At 33.4% G+C, this 17,512-nt stretch overlaps 1 protein-coding gene across 3 annotated transcripts; it reads right to left on the bottom strand.

Annotated features, from left to right (window-relative positions):
• Positions 1-335: 335 nt before the first annotated feature.
• On the bottom strand, positions 336-13,430 carry LOC105777168 (ubiquitin carboxyl-terminal hydrolase 5). Of its 3 annotated transcripts, XR_001128203.2 has the most exons (14): positions 13,085-13,430; positions 12,687-12,959; positions 11,365-11,509; positions 11,194-11,265; positions 11,007-11,102; positions 9,872-10,288; positions 8,139-8,279; positions 7,883-8,053; positions 4,260-4,517; positions 4,022-4,170; positions 3,062-3,595; positions 1,528-1,594; positions 1,321-1,418; positions 726-873 (listed from the first exon to the last, which is right to left on the bottom strand). XR_001128203.2 is itself a non-coding variant. In XM_012600274.2 (13 exons), the coding sequence occupies exons 1-13, from the start codon at positions 13,252-13,254 to the stop codon at positions 694-696; spliced, it is 2,880 nt and encodes a 959-aa protein (XP_012455728.1). In that variant the 5' UTR covers positions 13,255-13,430; the 3' UTR covers positions 336-693. The 3 variants fall into 3 exon arrangements, 2 of the variants coding, with proteins under 2 accessions (XP_012455728.1, XP_012455729.1); XM_012600274.2 differs by having other exon boundaries at positions 336-873; positions 1,321-1,594; XM_012600275.2 differs by having other exon boundaries at positions 336-873; positions 1,321-1,594; positions 11,206-11,265.
• Positions 13,431-17,512: the final 4,082 nt, after the last annotated feature.

Below are 17,512 nucleotides of genomic sequence, written 5' to 3'. Positions count from 1 at the left end.
GTCCATAACTCACCACTCAAACTCAAGTATCATCTTAATCAAGTTAAATTCGAGTAGCTTGTAAACATAGATATCTCATTTCCGATATAGTGTTACTCTTGATACAATAAAAAATTTTCATCACTTCAAATAATAATAATAATAATAATAATAATAATAATAATAAAGACTCAATTAGGTTGGCTGCCACTTGAGCCGGGTGTTAAAATACTCATATTCCATCGATAACTTGTTACTCAAGCTTGACCTTTGCCTTGATATTGACCAAGCATACTTCAAGTTTTTCTCAAATAGCTTGTAAACCAAGATAACAGAAATAAAAATACAAGAATTCATATTTGAATTGAGATTTTTCATTACTAAAAATAGTAAAAATACATATTAAAAATACTCGATTAGGTTGGCAAGCCACTTGAGCCGGGTGTTAAGATGCTCAATAACTCACCACTCATGCTTGAGTTTTGACTTGACAATGACTAAGCCGAATCTGAGTATGTCTCATTTTCGATCTAATATTACTCTTGACACAATATTTTTGTCCAGGCAATAGGTTAGCGATTGAAGTAAAGCAGCACATTGAACAGGTCACTAAATTAATATTTTGCAAAGACACAACACCCTTTGTTGCTTTAGCACTCTACAGTCGTGAACTTACATGCATGGCAGCGAATGGTTTAGGCATGTACCTTCACTTCAATGCTTATAAGATGTTTTATCCCGAGCTCTACGAGACCCTGCAGAACTGGTACCTGAGGTATCGGACTTTGCCCTTCGATAAAACAGGACATATGCAGCAGCTGACTTTACATCTTCTTCATTTATAGGTGATATATGGCTGTCATCAAAGTTGTACCACTTATTCTCATCTAGAAGCTGCAAACAACAAAATCAGCATAAAACAGTATGATGAGATACATGTGCATCGACAACGATTGAAGCCAATTTATGTAACTACCTGTATTAGACATTCATGTTCGATGCACATTTGGACATGGTTACAAGGAAAATTTCAATACATGAAAAAAAAAAACCCAGAAAATATTGAATATGCCTGAACTGGACACGTATCTTATATGACACTCTCAGTCTAAATAACATAGATTTGTGTCTCAATATAAATCTAAACTCTAATTAAGAGGATTCAAATGTGATGAAAGCTAAGAGCCAGACCAAAAGAGCAGAAAAATAAATGGTCTTGACTGAAAAGTCATAAAAAAATGAAATGGATGCAGCATCTCTGTCCAAGTCCCCAGCCCCCGAAGAGAAAAGCAAATAATGCACACTTCCATTTCAGTAAGGATATAGATGCTTCTAACTTACTTTGATGTGCGCGGTGTAGTGGCCACTGCCCATGCCACCATAATGGTTGGTCAAGGCGTAGAGTTCGTAGAGCTGAGAACGGGAACTCCTCTTGTCAGCTACATAATTTGTTAAGTCAAAATCATGAATAGGAAAGTTGACAAAAGTTTCTACTTTATGCTTCATTGACCGGCTATATGAGAATCTTTTTAGATGAATAACTAGAACCTCAGGAAGCCTCCACAGGTCAAGCTTTTTACTCGCTTGTCGTTGTTCCTTGCATTGAGGGCAGTACCTACATCAAATAACACTGGTAATTCAAAATATTGGAGGAATGGAACCCAAGTTTTTCCTTAAGTACAACTTAGCACTAAAGATTGTTAAAACTGTCAAGCAAACAGCAAATATTTGCTCGAGCCATTCAAACTATGGTGTAACAGTTACCAAACAGAGAGTATGAATCTAGCAACCTGAAAACATTCCAAAGCCTTCAGAGTTGAGAACAAGAAGTAGTTATAAAAACACAAAACAATAATAGACATCTGCTCCCTATAATGTCTAGTTAATGGTGGATCCAAAGGGGGTCAAGAAGGGGCCCTGCCCCTTTTGTTAAAATGGAGCATTGTATTTTGGGCCCTCACAAAAATTAGTAATTCAACTTAAGCCCTTTTAACAGAGTTTTTGGCTTAGACCCCTTAAAAAAAATTATAATTTTATCCTGCCCCTCCTAACACAAATTCCTGGCTTCGACTGTATCTAGCCATTCCTTTTGCAAATTCACAAAGGTCTTCCACTAAATTTATGGAGATCGCAACAGACTACTAGGTTAAAACCAAAATAAGACAACAATTATCTTCTGGTTGAAGGGGACATTCTTTAATCTTCACAAGTGCGGCTCCAAAATAGCAAAGATGGTCTTCAAAAGATAGACTGAGGATGGACAAAGGTTTTGTTTTTGCTTTAGGTACTTTTTTTTTCTATTGTTTAAACTTAAGAAAAATGCTAACTCATGACATGGCACTGGTAAGATGATATCTAAGATAAGAAATTAGAAATTACTTTTTTCCCCTTCTTGAATTTGGTGAAAGTAATAAATTATGTGCAAAGACCAATGTTGTCAAGGCACTAGAACTTCATATACATATAAGCTTAAGAAATATGATACACTCTAAAACGTGGACTAGTTTACCTACAAAACATGCAGTTTTTTCATTAGTGAATAATTTCCTTATGGTCCATGTTTGTTGTTGAATACTAAAATATTAAGAAGCATAGAGCATCAGCTATCCCTTTTTTACTAGTAAAGTGATGTCCAATGAAAAAAGTGGAAAATAGAAAGAAATTAAAGAGAACTTCATCAGGCAGATTTTATTTATGTTATTGCTCAAAAAAGCATACCTAGGTTTACCAGGTGTGCACATGATCAAATGAGCCTTGCCCAAAAGGGTCTGCGGCGCTTTACAGTCTAGTGCTAAGGGGCAAGGCGCAGGCAAACCCAGGCTCATGCTTTGCAGACATTGCAAAGACTTTCCTAAAATGGTTAAATAATATTTAACTAGTGCCTATAGCCACTCATGAGCCCATCCGAACAAATTATTAGGGATAAAGACAACACACCAATGGTTGACATATTTATTGTAGGCAGGAATACCACCTACCAAAGGATTATGAAAAAGCACAACACACCAATGGTTCACAAAATATTCATGTATATAAACAATGAGAAGAAACACTTCAGTACAAGAAAGAGAGAATAACTAACCACATATCTTCTGGAACCAATGGCTCCTCTCGTAAAAAGGCCTCCAGGCAAGTATACAAAGAAAGAGGTTCAGTACGAGCTTTCTTGGTAATAGGCCCATATTTAAAGACCTCGGGCAAGTTTTCAAGATAATTTATATTGTACTTCTCCAAAAGCTTTGATTTCCAATCAAGATACACAACTACATGTGACATAGCTGACAGATTAATAGCTTTCTCGTCTCCCGCAGACAGGTCAATACATGTCTTACTTTCATCGACCAACTGAAGTGGTAGTTTTGGTAAGACCTTATTTATAGAAGTTGATGCACAGTTAGTATCCACTTTACCAGAACCATGATCAGATGGATCCCTTGCCATCCCCGAGGTGCTTGGATCTGAATCATCAGAATATTCTATACCCTCTTTCAGCAGCGGTGTAAGCATTGTCTGAACAATTGTCTGAATAACACCACTTCTAATTACATCATCACACGAGAGAGATGAAACAAGAGGAGTTCCAAAAGGTTTCCATCTTTGAGCATCACTAGTTTCCCTGTACAACAATACAACAATAATGTAGTATTGCATTAGAAACAACTCGATGCCAAGGAACTCTCTTAGCTTCGAAGCAAGAATATTAAAGCAGCAACGGCTTACCATCATGAAATTAGTCAAGAATTAAAATCTTTCTATCTATCTATCTATCTATCTATATATATATAGAGAGAGAGAGAGAGAGAGACTAAACTGTTAAAATAACAAATATAATCAAGCATTATAAAACCATTTAAATAGGAAAAAAACTACAACCTTAATAGCATTGAAGTCAACCGCTTCAGATGCCAATCTAGCAGTTAAAATAGCTAACTAAAACCACTTCAAGTTCGACTGGCAGCCAATGGTAAACCTTTTGGTGCCATGCTTACATCCAAACATTGCTATGTAAAGAAAAGTACGAGGGTAGCCAAATATTACATACTGTTCTTGACGGCGATGTATCAACTGAAGCAAAACATTGCCCTTTGCAGACTTTTGAATCTTGTATGCAGCAAGATGATCATCATCTTTGATTGTGGACAATGATACAAAAGAATCATCTAAAAACCTATGAATCAAATGATTCCGTATCTGCAAGAAATAATTTCACACAGCTTAGCAAAATTTTAGCACACATGTAATTCCATGAACAGGAAATCAGAATGCTTAACAGAACATGCCTCAACAAGCTTAATCTCCTCAGTCTGCTTCAAGGAACAAGCATTGCTAACTGCTTGGATCAGGTCCCTGTAACGCCCCTGCTTCGGAACAGTTACGGTGCATGTTGATGGTAGAGCACTTCCATCACAAGTAAAAATTGTTATTGTCATAGACCGAGTAGTGGCGAATTGCAGTGGCAAGGAAAGGTACATGAAGGGATCAAATGTTACAGAAACTTTATTGCACACTGGACAAACAAGTGTTGATTTGTATTGACCCTACACAATGGAATAGGCATTGATCAGATGCATAATAATGACAGTAAAAATGAATAAGACATAACATTTTTTACAAGTTCAGCTTAGTCTATTTACATATGATAACCATAGGACTAAGATAAAAAATTATAGAGTTGATTTAAAAATTAATTCACATAGCTTTTATGATATTAACCCATTCTTGCTAAACAGTAACATAAAATCAGTAACAAAGCAATAACAGACGGAACCACAATTATGATTGATTAAAAGTTACTTTATCAGAAAATTATATAAAACAAAAGAAAAAGCCCTAAGATTTTATAGAAGATAAATTTGCATCCACATGTATAAAAATTGTAGTCTTTTCTACTGAAGTTCATACTGGACCATTAGCACTAGGGGTCCGCATCACCATGGTATTTCTATTGCGAGACAACTTCTAGTTGGGGATTTTCCAGCACTATGGATCTTGTAATTGTGTGAAGCAATAAACTTCTAAAAGTAAATTGTAGAAAACATAAAACTATGAAGCCTAGAATTTCTTTTTCTTCTGTTTACTAGATTTCTGCAACTTTCATTAAGAAGTTATATCTACCATCCATTTAAATTAAGCAACTCAAAATTCAGCTCACAGATATGAAAAATAATTTCCTGTATGTTTCTTCTAATTATTTTTCTCATCTCGGAGTCATCTAAAATGAGGTTGTATTAGAGAAAAATTCCTAAACACCAAACTCCATTGCAGCCACTACTCACACCACTGCAGACTCATCCCACTGCCCATCATACAACCACCAAATCATCCTCTCCATTGACATCCTTCTCTATAGCCTCCATACTTGAGCTTTAGTCAAGCCAAAAAGCAAAACTCTTCCGGTCACGAAATTAAGCTAAACAGAATGGTCATGCTTGAGAGAAACAGAGAGAGGGAGCAGGAAATAGATTTGCTGGAAACATCACCAGACAAAATGGAGAGAAAGTGACTTATAAGGAATGGGGTGTTACAGAACTTGATAGAGAACAAACAAGGTAGCATCAATCATGAAAACAGATGGTAGACTTGAAATGTAATCGGGATGTTAGAACACAGCAATATGTTATTTTCTCTTGCAGTCCTTTCTTTTTGGCCATAATACCATAACCCTTTGTTGATTAGCTTGAAGAATGAAGCATTTGGGAAATTTGACATCGTGGGGTCATACTTCAACTGTGTACTTTAGACCTTTAAAACATCCACTTCAAATGCTTTATGCTTCATTTGGTTACTAATGTAATAATACTAGAAAATTTTTTATATAATACATGTCTTAAAATAGTTAAACATAAAATAAAAAATAGTTAATACAAACTTAAACTTGAAATTAGAAGGATGAGTGATACTTCTGTAAAAAATAAAGGCTAAATTTGCTATTAGTCCTTGTACTTTACAAAAGTTGTGGATTTAGTCCTTATACTTTAATTTGGTCATTTTTAGTCATTGTACTTTTCAAAATTTAAAATTTGAGCCCTCACCAAACGATAACTATTACCAATTGAAATTAGTTAAATGCTAACTCATATACTAAGACTCCCTTTGGGTAGGGGCTGGGATTAAAAACAGCGATGGCTGTGAGATTAGTTATTTGTAACGGTAAGATTAAAACTTGAAGTGGGATATGTGTTTAAATTCAAACGCAACGGTGGCGGTGAGATGAGAATAGAAAATGACAATTAAGGACATTACTCAAAAGATGTATCATTACATTATTTTTATATATTTTTAACAATTTAAATTATAAAATATTTTATTTAAATATTTTAATTAATCAACTAATTATATCATAAATCTATTTATTATTTTAAATAAACCTTAAACTTTTAAATAAAAGAATTTAAAATAAATTAACTAGAGGAAAAAAATTAAACACAATTAATTTATGATATGTTTAAAAAGACAAATGAAATTAAAATGGTTCAAAGTTAGAAAATAAAATAAAATAAATTGAACGTTAAAACAATAATTTCAAGAGTCCCACCGGAGGTTCAGTTATCAACTGGACCTCTTCCCCTCCAATTAAAAATCAGGGATCAGCGGAAAATAAGCATACATCCAAACAAAAACTTCAGGGCGTTTGAAATTAAGTAAATTGTTTGTGTTAAACTCTACTTCATTGACGGTATGGTGAATCCAAAGGCACCCTAAGACATGTTGAAAAAATAATACTTGTACCCAATGTAACATCTACTATTTTTCCTAAGTCAAACCAGGTAATTGCATTTTAAAAATTTGAAGTCCTAATTGGAAATGAGATCATTCTTAAGAGTGAAACATCCAAAGGCAACCTAAGTGGCTATCTAGATCCTAGATTTCTGTACTTAGCTTCAAATCAATTCAAACCCTAATTATTCAGGGAATTTCTCTACCTGCTTTGCCGTCAAGTTGCCCTAAAAACAGACCTCACACCCTAATCACCCAGCTATTGGACATCAACTCAAGTATATTTTTTTAATTTGCACCATTCTTTATTATCACAGCTTTGAAATGCATGTAAAACATTACATGGATAAATTTGAAATCAGAATACTTCCAATAAGTGCAACCTTGATAAGAGTTCTTATAAATGATTTCAAAGTTACAGTTCACCAGTCCTATGGAAATTATATATCCTATAAATGAAGTCATGAACCATATAAACTATTAAATAATTTGATACCAGACAAAGAAAAAAACAAGAAAAAAGATAGACAATTTTTTAATTGGCATAATGGCATAAAAGGAACAGATAATTAAGCATTCAAGAAAAAGCAATTCTAGAAGGTATGGTTTTATAATTCCATTTCTTCAAAGCTTAGGAAACAGCATGCAAGAACTAAATTTCAGCACTTTGAAAGTACACAATCACAAAAACGAAATTCTTCCCATTTCTTGTTGTTGTTGATTGGGTCATGGGGGTGGGGGGTATTGGAAGGTCCTTAACTCTTACATCTATCAAGAAATGATAAAGTTATTCAAAAACTTTTAGAGAAATAATAAGGCTCACTAACATAAACTATTCACATGTTTCATTTTAAAATTCTTGAAGTAAATTGGTCATCATAGGGGCAAATCTCCAATTCTTCTACGTTAATGAAACTTGGTATCCAATGAGTTAAGTGCATCAAAAACTTTACAACCAAACATTCTCAACAGAGATTAAAAGTAGAGTTCAAAACATCATCAAAACAAATTATATCTTGCATCATCATATATCCTCTTCGAGGACGAAGCTACGGTAAATACTAAAGAAAGTGCAGTCTTAAATCTCCAGATAAACATCCATGTTATGAGATTTACCATTAACATGCAAGACACCACCGCAACTGTTAGGCGTATCACCATTAAAATGTAGAAGACATGTTCTTACCTGGCACACATCAACAATTATCGAATCATTACGAGCAATATGATTTGCCCAATACTCATCAGCAACTTCTTCATCTGGGCGGCCATCTGCATCTCTAGAGTTTACATAAGGTTTGTGTTTGACACGGTTCAGATCTTCATGAAGACCATCAAGCAGAAATGCTAAAAGCTCCTGGGGAAAAATAATTTTAAATGAATAAGCCTGTAGAACTATACGCAAAGCAAGGAATAGCAAGACTTTAATATTAATTACAAACCTGAGAGTCATGTTGATTGTATCCACTAAATTGTGGGGCAAAGCGGGCAAGCTTTGCTTTAAAAGGCCGAGGGGCAACTGGAGTTCGCCCAGGTGCCCACAGCTTTCTTAGCAACTCACCAAATGCTAGAGCAAGTTCACCCTACACAATAAGAGATCAGCTTAACATATTAGTTATACAACCGAACTCAACTCTCAAAAAAATGCACAAGATTCGAATAACAAATAGCCCACTAACATCAAAGTTGAGACATATCAGCAAAATGAGAATGCACCTATATTCCGAAATTCTAACTAAATATTATTTTCTATCGTGTGTGATAAAGAGAGGAATAATACAAAAGGACAATTCCATAAAATAACACAGTCAACCTTCTTTTGGGGGCCCATAACGAGTTCATAAAGCAGGCATTCGATCATATTTAATCTTAGAACATTACACTTCAAATAGCTACTACATACTATCTCTGTAATCAGTATACCGGACAAAATGTTTTTAGCAGTTAGGTTAGATGCCTACAAATATGTGCCATGTTCATTTCAGCACAAAGTGATCATAACGACCTGCAATAACCACTTTAGAATAAACCACATGGAAAAAAGCATGGTAAGCTCAAATAATCAGTAGAAGTGACGCAATCCTTAGAGAGGAGCATGCCCTAGATTTCAGGGAGTACCCTTTTCAAAAGGAGAAAGAACCCCTCAATAGCAAACAAAGAGTGGTTCCAAGAACTTCACAATCAAACTACAAAAAGGACACTAAAGAATACCCATATAGAGGATATGCAAATTGAAGGAAAGCTAGAGCTAGAGACCAATAATGACTTAGGATAATCCCAGACCTTTATAATACATTATACAGTAGAAAATTCAATGGGCATTTGATTTTAAATTTATTAGATATAACAAGTACAAACACACACAAACATCTTGAACTAGTATTTATATGTGTGTTTACATCCTTTTCTTTTTCCATTTTAGAAATTAGAGCCTTGCTTTCTTAAGCACAAACTCTTTTTACACATTCTTGTAACTTATGCCCTTGACTGAATTGGATCCAATCTAGAACAAGAACAGTCCTCATAAGAAAAATGTTAGCTAGAAAATTGGGTTACAGCAACCTACGAACATTACCAAAATATGCATGCTATACACCTACTAATAATGGGCTATAGATAGGTTATGGCATTGACACACAAGTGTCATACTCAAAAACATCTATGATCTAGACAATGCACTTGGCCCTACATGCTCACAATCTAATAATGTGCATAGAGGCTCTGAAAAGAGTGCGTGTGCATTTAACTATATTAACCATAGATCATGCAGAATCTATGTAGATGATTACATGTAAACTCATCATCAAAAATGTACGGCACCAACAAGTTCTTTCCGCAAGAATGTTCTCTTGTCTCATCCATACAAGTAACAAGAACGAAGAAAACATAGTTCTTTTCAAGTGTTTTAAAACACCAATTCTTGACATGTTAAGTTTTAGTTAGAAGCTAGCAGTGTGCTTGAAAGTGAAGATCCACATATAAAATTTGCTTGATGCATATACCTTTTACACAAACAAGTACCACTAGACCTAATAATGCACAAAAAAAAAAAAAAGATTAAAGGAAGGGGGAAAACACTGTATTACACTATTCACAAGTGAGAACTTCTCCAAGGAATCATGACTATGAAAGGATAGTTCAAAACCACATCTATTTTTGAGGGTTAGAAACTTACAACCATGCCCAAAGGGTTTTGCCAATTTATCTCCTGATGATAGTCTTCCCGAAAGTATCTAGCAAACTCTGGTGTATGAACAAGGCACTGTATTGCACTATTCATGAAGCAAGTATTCCCAAGATTCAACAGCCCAGTTAAACCACCAAAAGTGCCCCTAGTACTAACACCACTGTTCCCAAAATTGTTATCCGATTCTTTACTAGGATAACCCAAGGTTTGATTTTGCAATTGCTCTGCACTATAGCCTTTGGATGCAATCTTGTTTGCAGACAGACCTCCTGCAATCGATAAGCTTGATTTAGACGGCTCTAGAAGAACAGAAGTGGCTTCCTTATCTGCAAATCCGTTGTCTATAATACTTGTACCATCGGTGACTACAGTATCATTAACATTGTTAAGAACCTCGACCAGAATCTGTTTAAATTGATGACAAGAAAATAATAGGTTAGAACAAAAATTGATTGATAACTAATGCTAAAACAAGAAAAATCCCTAAATGCACATCCATTTCTGTACTTCCAAAATGTTTTTTTTTCTCAGCTCTATCCAATATGTATCTGCATATTCATGTCCCTAAGAAATGTGAGCATACATATTATTTGTGCATGGATATAAAGAGAAGAAAATGTTTTTACCAGTCGAGTTAAAAGGCGCTTTTTTTAATAAATAAAATACACACATAATTTTGTACGTCACTGAGACAGATATTGCCGAAGGAAATAGATGATAACCAAAAGGGTGGAATGTGGATACGCATATATGAAGTAGATAATAGTTATTATTCTGTGGTCACCAAGAAAACATATCAAAGAGGCTATCCACCTTAGGCTGTAGACAAATACCACAGCAGGAAAGGACACAAACAGCAAACCCTTCATATTAAAGGATGGTAACATGCAGGAGAATCATTGATTTTGAAATAATTTCTTGTTGCTTTTAGCATAGTTGACAGAAATCTTAATCAAGTAACATATTAATAAAATTATGAAACTTTTTTACTCAAACTTCTATCCATTTTACAGTTGTACAACGTGCAGAAGCATAAGATGCAGAATCCAATTTCAGACGCTGAACTGGTTTCTTTATAACAGACACACTAATCATAATAAGTGTTGCAACAAAAAAGACCCACATCCTGATCCATCTGTATGTTGGCATCATCAAGAGTTTTATCCATGTCATTCATCAAAGCATGCTTCCGATGACCGTAATAGTCCCAAATACAAACCTGAAAATATAAGGAAACAGAAACAGTAAATAACTTGAAATGAAAAGAGAAATTTGAGGAAAACAAAAAACAGAAAAGGAAATAATCTTGCATCTGAAATTACTTGCTCCAAGTTGAGATGAAAAATCTCACAGGCTCGTCGGTGAAGCTCACCTATGGTTTCCTGTCCAAGATAATTCAATCTTCAGAAATCAGTTACTATAAAAAAAAGTACAAAGAGAGCAGCACAGCTGACATAAATAAACCAAGTTTCAAATTTTACCTTCTTACTTATTCTTATAGTAGAGCGATCGCCTTTCGGTGTCACAAGAAGCTGCAAACGCAGTGGATAAACCTCCACAGCAAACTCTGTCTGAGAAAGACCTGAATTAATTACTTTTCGTGACAATGCTGGACCACCACCATACCTGAAAACATATGTGCTTAATTGATTACTCAATACATAAGAAAATGTACGGTACAACTTTCATAAATTAGAATACATATATATATAGCAATACCAAGGACAGTGAAAATTAGATTTATTTCCACAATTATGTCCTATATAAATATACTATACAATAATAGAATATACAATCCAAAAGTTTCAATGACAGATCATTTTGTGATATCCAAGTTGTCCAAATTCAGATGAATGGAAAGAATGATGGTTGAGAGGATTTTGGTGTATTGCATGTATCTGCTTAATCCTTAACCCCGTAGCAAAACATTGACCTATCCACACAAATAAACACACCTAAAACATACAATTAATCAAGGGTTCCAGAAAAGTTTCTGCTTGGTTGACAACAAGAAAATATAAAATGACAAGAATAAGTGGACACAGGAATGTATAAATTTGTCTAACAAATGCATTAATCAACTTGAACCTTGGATATGAAGTTAAGTCATAGGTTCAGAACCTCTGTATAGCTAGGTATACTAACAATTTCTCATGTACGAAAGAATATATTGGAACTCCAAAAATGATGAAAAGTTCAAAGTTTTTTTATGCATAGGTACCTCATAATAAGAATGTATAAATGAAAACACAACATTTTAGCATCAAAGAATGATGTTTTATGAAAATTACGGCTACAGTTACTCCTCAAGAGCCAAGACAACCATCCAAAGCTGTCTTTGGTATCTATAACAACAAACTTGGGGCAAAAACAGTGCATAAATGAACCTTTTTGGTAATTGACGCTTCACCTTAGTTGCTAAAACCAGGGTATCCAGCACAGAGAAATTTGCTTAGCTTAGTGCTGAAGCTGATATGAATCCATAAAATGATCATTATCTTGTAAAGCATTAGAGCTTAAGAACTCCACAAACAGATTCATAAACTTATCACAATTCCAGGGAGCTTGTCTAGCTCAATGTCAATTTTAATTCACAAAAATGTTATCATTATCTATACCTACAATTAAGGTTGAAACCTCCACGGGCCTGTCTAAATACTTTGAACATGAAATTTAATAGTTAACAAGGATTTCAATATAGTATCATTCCATTCTTAACTTGATACAACTTGCCTACAGAAATTTACCAATAAGTTTTCTACATGCAAATAATTCTTACAGAACCCAAAATATTCCAACTAACCATGAATAAAGTAGGTTCCAAACTTGTTGAGGGAGCAAAACATAGTCACGGCCTTCTAATAAAGTATCATGAATCTCCACACCATCATCAGAGTTCGCGTCCTCCGCCGGCCCATCAGATATTAAATCAGAATTATCAATTCCAGAAGGCCTTTTTGAATTACCCACACCATTTGAATCTGAGTTCCCTGACACAGAAGAGCTTCCTTCATTGTTGTTGCTGTTGTTAGGCTGCTGATCCTGGTTCACATAATCAATCCAGTGTTGCCACCATCTATTTTTCAAAAAAAAAAAAAGAGAGAGAGAGAGAGAGAGAGAGAAAGTTAAGAAAATAGTAAAAATAGCTTAAAAATGAAGTCATAAGAAGAAATTCGAGGAAAAAAACAAAAGGATATTAACTTTTGAGTGATGAGGAAAAAAGAATCGCCTTCTTTGGTGTTAGCTTCAGCAGTAAGGGCAATGTCTCTAATTAAAACCCTCTCTTCTTCGGGACTCAGTTCTTTAGCCGCCTTCTCGGTCGCCATGGCTATCCCCGTCGCTGCCGCCGACGCCGTCTCCACCTCCGTCATCACTGTCTAGTATTTATCAATTCGCACAGCAGATCTTCAATTATTTAGCGAAAATTTTCAAATTTCAGACTGTGGGGTTAGCCCCCTACCACCCAACGGACAAACCTCTGTTTTTTTCTTTTTGTTCTAAGCTGAAGAACTGGTTTTTCTTTTTCCCCCTTAGCTTAAACTGCCTGAACTTCGAATATAAACCGGGCTTTTTTTTCTCTTTCCCCCTTAAATATGTTCCTCTATGTACCTGTCTAAAACATTCGGCCCGGTCCAACTAAACCTGTAGAAGAATTTTTATTGCAAGGCTTCAAGCCCAACTAAATTATTTCAGTTCAAAGAAGGTATCCCAACTTTGGGCCAACTTATTTTTTTGAAAAATAGATTTATTATTTCACCTTTTTATTTGTAAAAAATTTTAATGTGTATAAAAATTTTATTATTTTTTCGAATTTTATTATATACAAAGTTAAAAGATGGACACTTGGGCTCCACATATTCTTCCTCGACCGATTTGAACTTCGAATTGTTGCTAGTTGATCGGGTGTCTACCTTCTTCAGAAATAACTTAAATTCAATTCAGAATAAATTTTTATTATTTTTAATAACCAAATAAAATGGGTCATCCATTCCTATTTTATTTATATGAAATTATTATTTATTTTTAAGTTACAAGTGGATGGTGAAACCTAAATCATAATAAAATATAGATTAAGAATTCACATATCATTTAAATAAAGTGAGGTTCGGACCTAAAAACCCTAAATTCTAAGAACCCTAAATTCTCATAACCTTAATCATGTCATTAAGCCAAGGCCTTATCGACTATTTTAATTGTTTTTTTTAGTATTGTGTTAATGTCATGCATGATATCATCAAGTCTATAGTCTTCTAAAGTCTTCTCAAATAATATGTAGGTCATATCCGGGTTTTTTATGTTGATTATCAATTGTAAGTTAAGTTGCATCCATAGTAACATCTGGAAGAGTAAAATAGTAAAGATGGATACAAAAATTAGTTACATAATTCGAAATTCTTACTTACTTTGGCTTTACCTAAAGAGTAATGTATTGTTAATCAATAGTACAGGCCATGATTTATTCTCAACTCGCTCATCAAATTTCAAACCTCACTCTTATACTTCAACTAAGATCACTCTCATTCAAAAGCTTTTTCCTTAAAACTTTAATTACGAACTAAACATGAAAAACAAATTGTTTGCAATCAATTTGCACTAAATACAAGTTCCTCCAACGATAAAAAATGTGCTCTCCCTAATTCATTTATAAACACATAAGCAAGTCTTTTTTAAATAAACAGTTGTAGATTTGAAATCTTCAAGCTAGATTGACGAAATATGTCTTAGTAATTGCACTCTAATTGAACTTCTATAAGGCATGAAATAAACAAAGATCAGTCACCATTTGAAATTTTATAGAAGAATTAATGTAGGCTTTGCCCCTAAACTTGAATACTTGTACTTAATTAGAACTTGAATTTTTTTTAGACCTAACTGCTATTTAAACTTGAAATCTATTGTAACATCCCGATTTCTAGTGGTATCGAAAAATATGGTCTCAAAACCCCATTTTCATAACTTGAGTTTGTAAGTGTTAATATTTAATATTTATGAGGCTATCATAGAAATATATTAAATTTTGGTTCAATAATTTTGTCGAATTGATAGTTAATTAAGGTACAGAGACTAAATTGTAAAAGGACTAAATTGTAAAAGTCCAATCGCTATAGGTTTTTAAGTTGCTAAAAGCTGAAAATGGTACTTAAACCATTTTTATTCAATAGTGAGGATGATGTTATCATCCACTATATTTTGTTAATTATGATTAGTATATACTTAATTAAGGTTTAATTAATTAACTTCGATTAATTAAGGTTTTAATTAAGCTATATAAGTTAAAAAATATATTCATATTCTCTAATTTTTTCCTCCTCCACCGTACAAGAATGAAATAAAACCTAGAAAGCAATTTCTCAACTTTTGGCCTTGATTGGAATGTGATTTCAAGTCATTTTCTTGTAATTTTTATATTTTTGATATCGTGGGAGCTTGATTTAGCTAGCCCATGTACCAATTTGCAAAATTGTTAAAGTTTTTAAAAGTTTCTATATTTGTTTTCTTGAATATTTTGATATTAAATTGATAGATTTTGAGCCTAGATGTGAAAAAAGACTAGATTGTAATGTTTAATTGTTAGTTTTTGAACATAAGGACTAAAGTGTATAAATTTCAAAATTAATGTAAAAATTCTACAATAATAGATAATAAAGGGTCTTATAAGGATGTAATTGAGATTGATATTGAAATCAAAGCTCGAAATTGAAAGTTATGATAATTTTAGTTTTAGGGACTAAATTGAATAAAATGCAAAAATTTAAGGGCATTCAAAAAATAAAATTGGACTGATTCATGCATGTAATAGGATGATACAAAATGTTTGGAATTAATAAATTGAATAGAATTATTGTATAGATCGATAATTGAACCAAACCGAAGATAATCAAGGAAAATGCAAAATTGTTGATTAGTCCTTAAAGACTTGTTTGTTTGTTGTTTTGCCAGGTAAGTTTGTATGGAACTCATTATTTTGTTTCATGTTATGAATGAATTGTATTCATTTTTTTATTATTTATATAAATGTGAATTTGGTGATTTTTGGCATCAACTTGGCTAAACTTGCAAAGTATGAAAAAAGTATGGTATTTATGAATAGGTACAATGTACCAAAATGGAAATGGAATGCTTATAAGATTGGTATGACATGTATATGCTGTTACAAGGACTGAAATGGTATGATTACAGTAATAATACCCGTGTGAACTTAGTAAAAGATTAAGATACGTATGGCATGCTATTAAAGTCAAATATGGAAATAATTAGGGATTTACATGGTTATATGAGATCCAACATTTGTTATGGATTCTCAGTTTATATGTATTGTTGGTTTAGCCTAAACTTGTAACCTCGATACAATATTAATGTAACATCCCAGATCTGGCAGATCCAAAGTTTCAATGAATAGTAGTAAATAGTTTGTCAGGCGTAGCATTATCCGCCCAAAAGATTATTTTGGTGTATACGTGTGGGCGTGTAATAAGCGCCACAAACACGCCCACAAAAGTAAGTAAGAATTTGATTTTCTAATATTTTACCATGTATTAAAGAAACATCTGTGTTAAGGGATAAAAGGGAAATATGGGATGAGTATTCGCCAAAAGTATAGTATGCCTAGATTGTATGAAATATTGTGCTAATTAGATTTTAAGTAATCTGGTTAGAAATCAACTTTATAGTTTAACCTGGTAAGTTTGATGAAGGGAACTTGTTTATATTTTTCTCGAAAACTGTAGGCCAATAAGAATGCAAGTTTTAATACGTATGACACTTGTTAAATTCCACTAAGCAAGATGAGTCATATTTATATGTGAGAATGTGTTTTGAAAGGGGTTCTTCTTTCTTCTTCTTCCTTTTCCTTAAGTAGTATATACTGAAACCTTCCTTAAATATGAATGTATCCTACCTCGATGATCTACAAGCTAAGGTTCTTTTATGATTAGTAGTTACTTCGCATTAGGTGATTGCTGTTGATTCGTGATGGATATTTGGATCTGGAGCTTTGAACTGCATCAATTTTATCAAGCATTCATCAACGACAACTTTTAGAAACTTTAACAGTTTTGAAAACTTATGCTTAGGTTAGCTAAATCGAGCTTCTACAATCTCAAAAACATAAAATTTACGAGAAACTAACCAAATTAAACTTACCATGCATAGGACCAAACCTTTAAAGCTTCAAACAATGGCTCCCTTCTTTAATTTTGGTGGTTTCAGTGGAGAAGAAAGTAAAATGCATGGATGACCACCTTTTTCCATTTATGTTTTATACATATATTATTAGTTTAATTAAAAAAAGGTATAATATTCTATCCATCCACCAAACAGTCCACTAATTTGGTAAACAGGTTAATTTGTCACTTCAAACCTTGTTTAATTATTATATAAGTCATTTTAATATTTTTACTATTTAGTCCTTATACCTCAATTAGTCATTAGTTCGGCGAAATTTCCTATCTAAACTTTAATTTACCTATACAATAACTCTGTAAATATTTAATACGAGCTTAGTTTACGGGGACAAGGTCTCAATATCTCATTTTCCAACACCACTACCTTTAGGGTCGAAACACTTGTACCTTAATTAACTATCAGATTGACAAAATTAGAAGACAAAATTTTAATTAAACTTTATAC

The sequence above is a fragment of the Gossypium raimondii genome, chromosome 10 (assembly GCF_025698545.1).
Source record: "Gossypium raimondii isolate GPD5lz chromosome 10, ASM2569854v1, whole genome shotgun sequence".
Taxonomy (NCBI): domain Eukaryota; kingdom Viridiplantae; phylum Streptophyta; class Magnoliopsida; order Malvales; family Malvaceae; genus Gossypium; species Gossypium raimondii.
Note: the sequence above shows the minus strand (reverse complement) of the source record. Positions and strands in the feature narration are given on the sequence as shown.

Coding starts and splice junctions, on each gene's coding strand:
- LOC105777168 (XM_012600274.2), bottom strand. CDS start 13,254: ATGACGGAGGTGGAGACGGCGTCGGCGGCAGCGACGGGGATAGCCATG. Junction 4,171..4,259: donor AGGAGATTAAGCTTGTTGAG/GCATGTTCTGTT, acceptor TATTTCTTGCAG/ATACGGAATCATTTGATTCA. Junction 1,595..3,061: donor TTGGTTCCAGAAGATATGTG/GTTAGTTATTCT, acceptor TATTTGATGTAG/GTACTGCCCTCAATGCAAGG.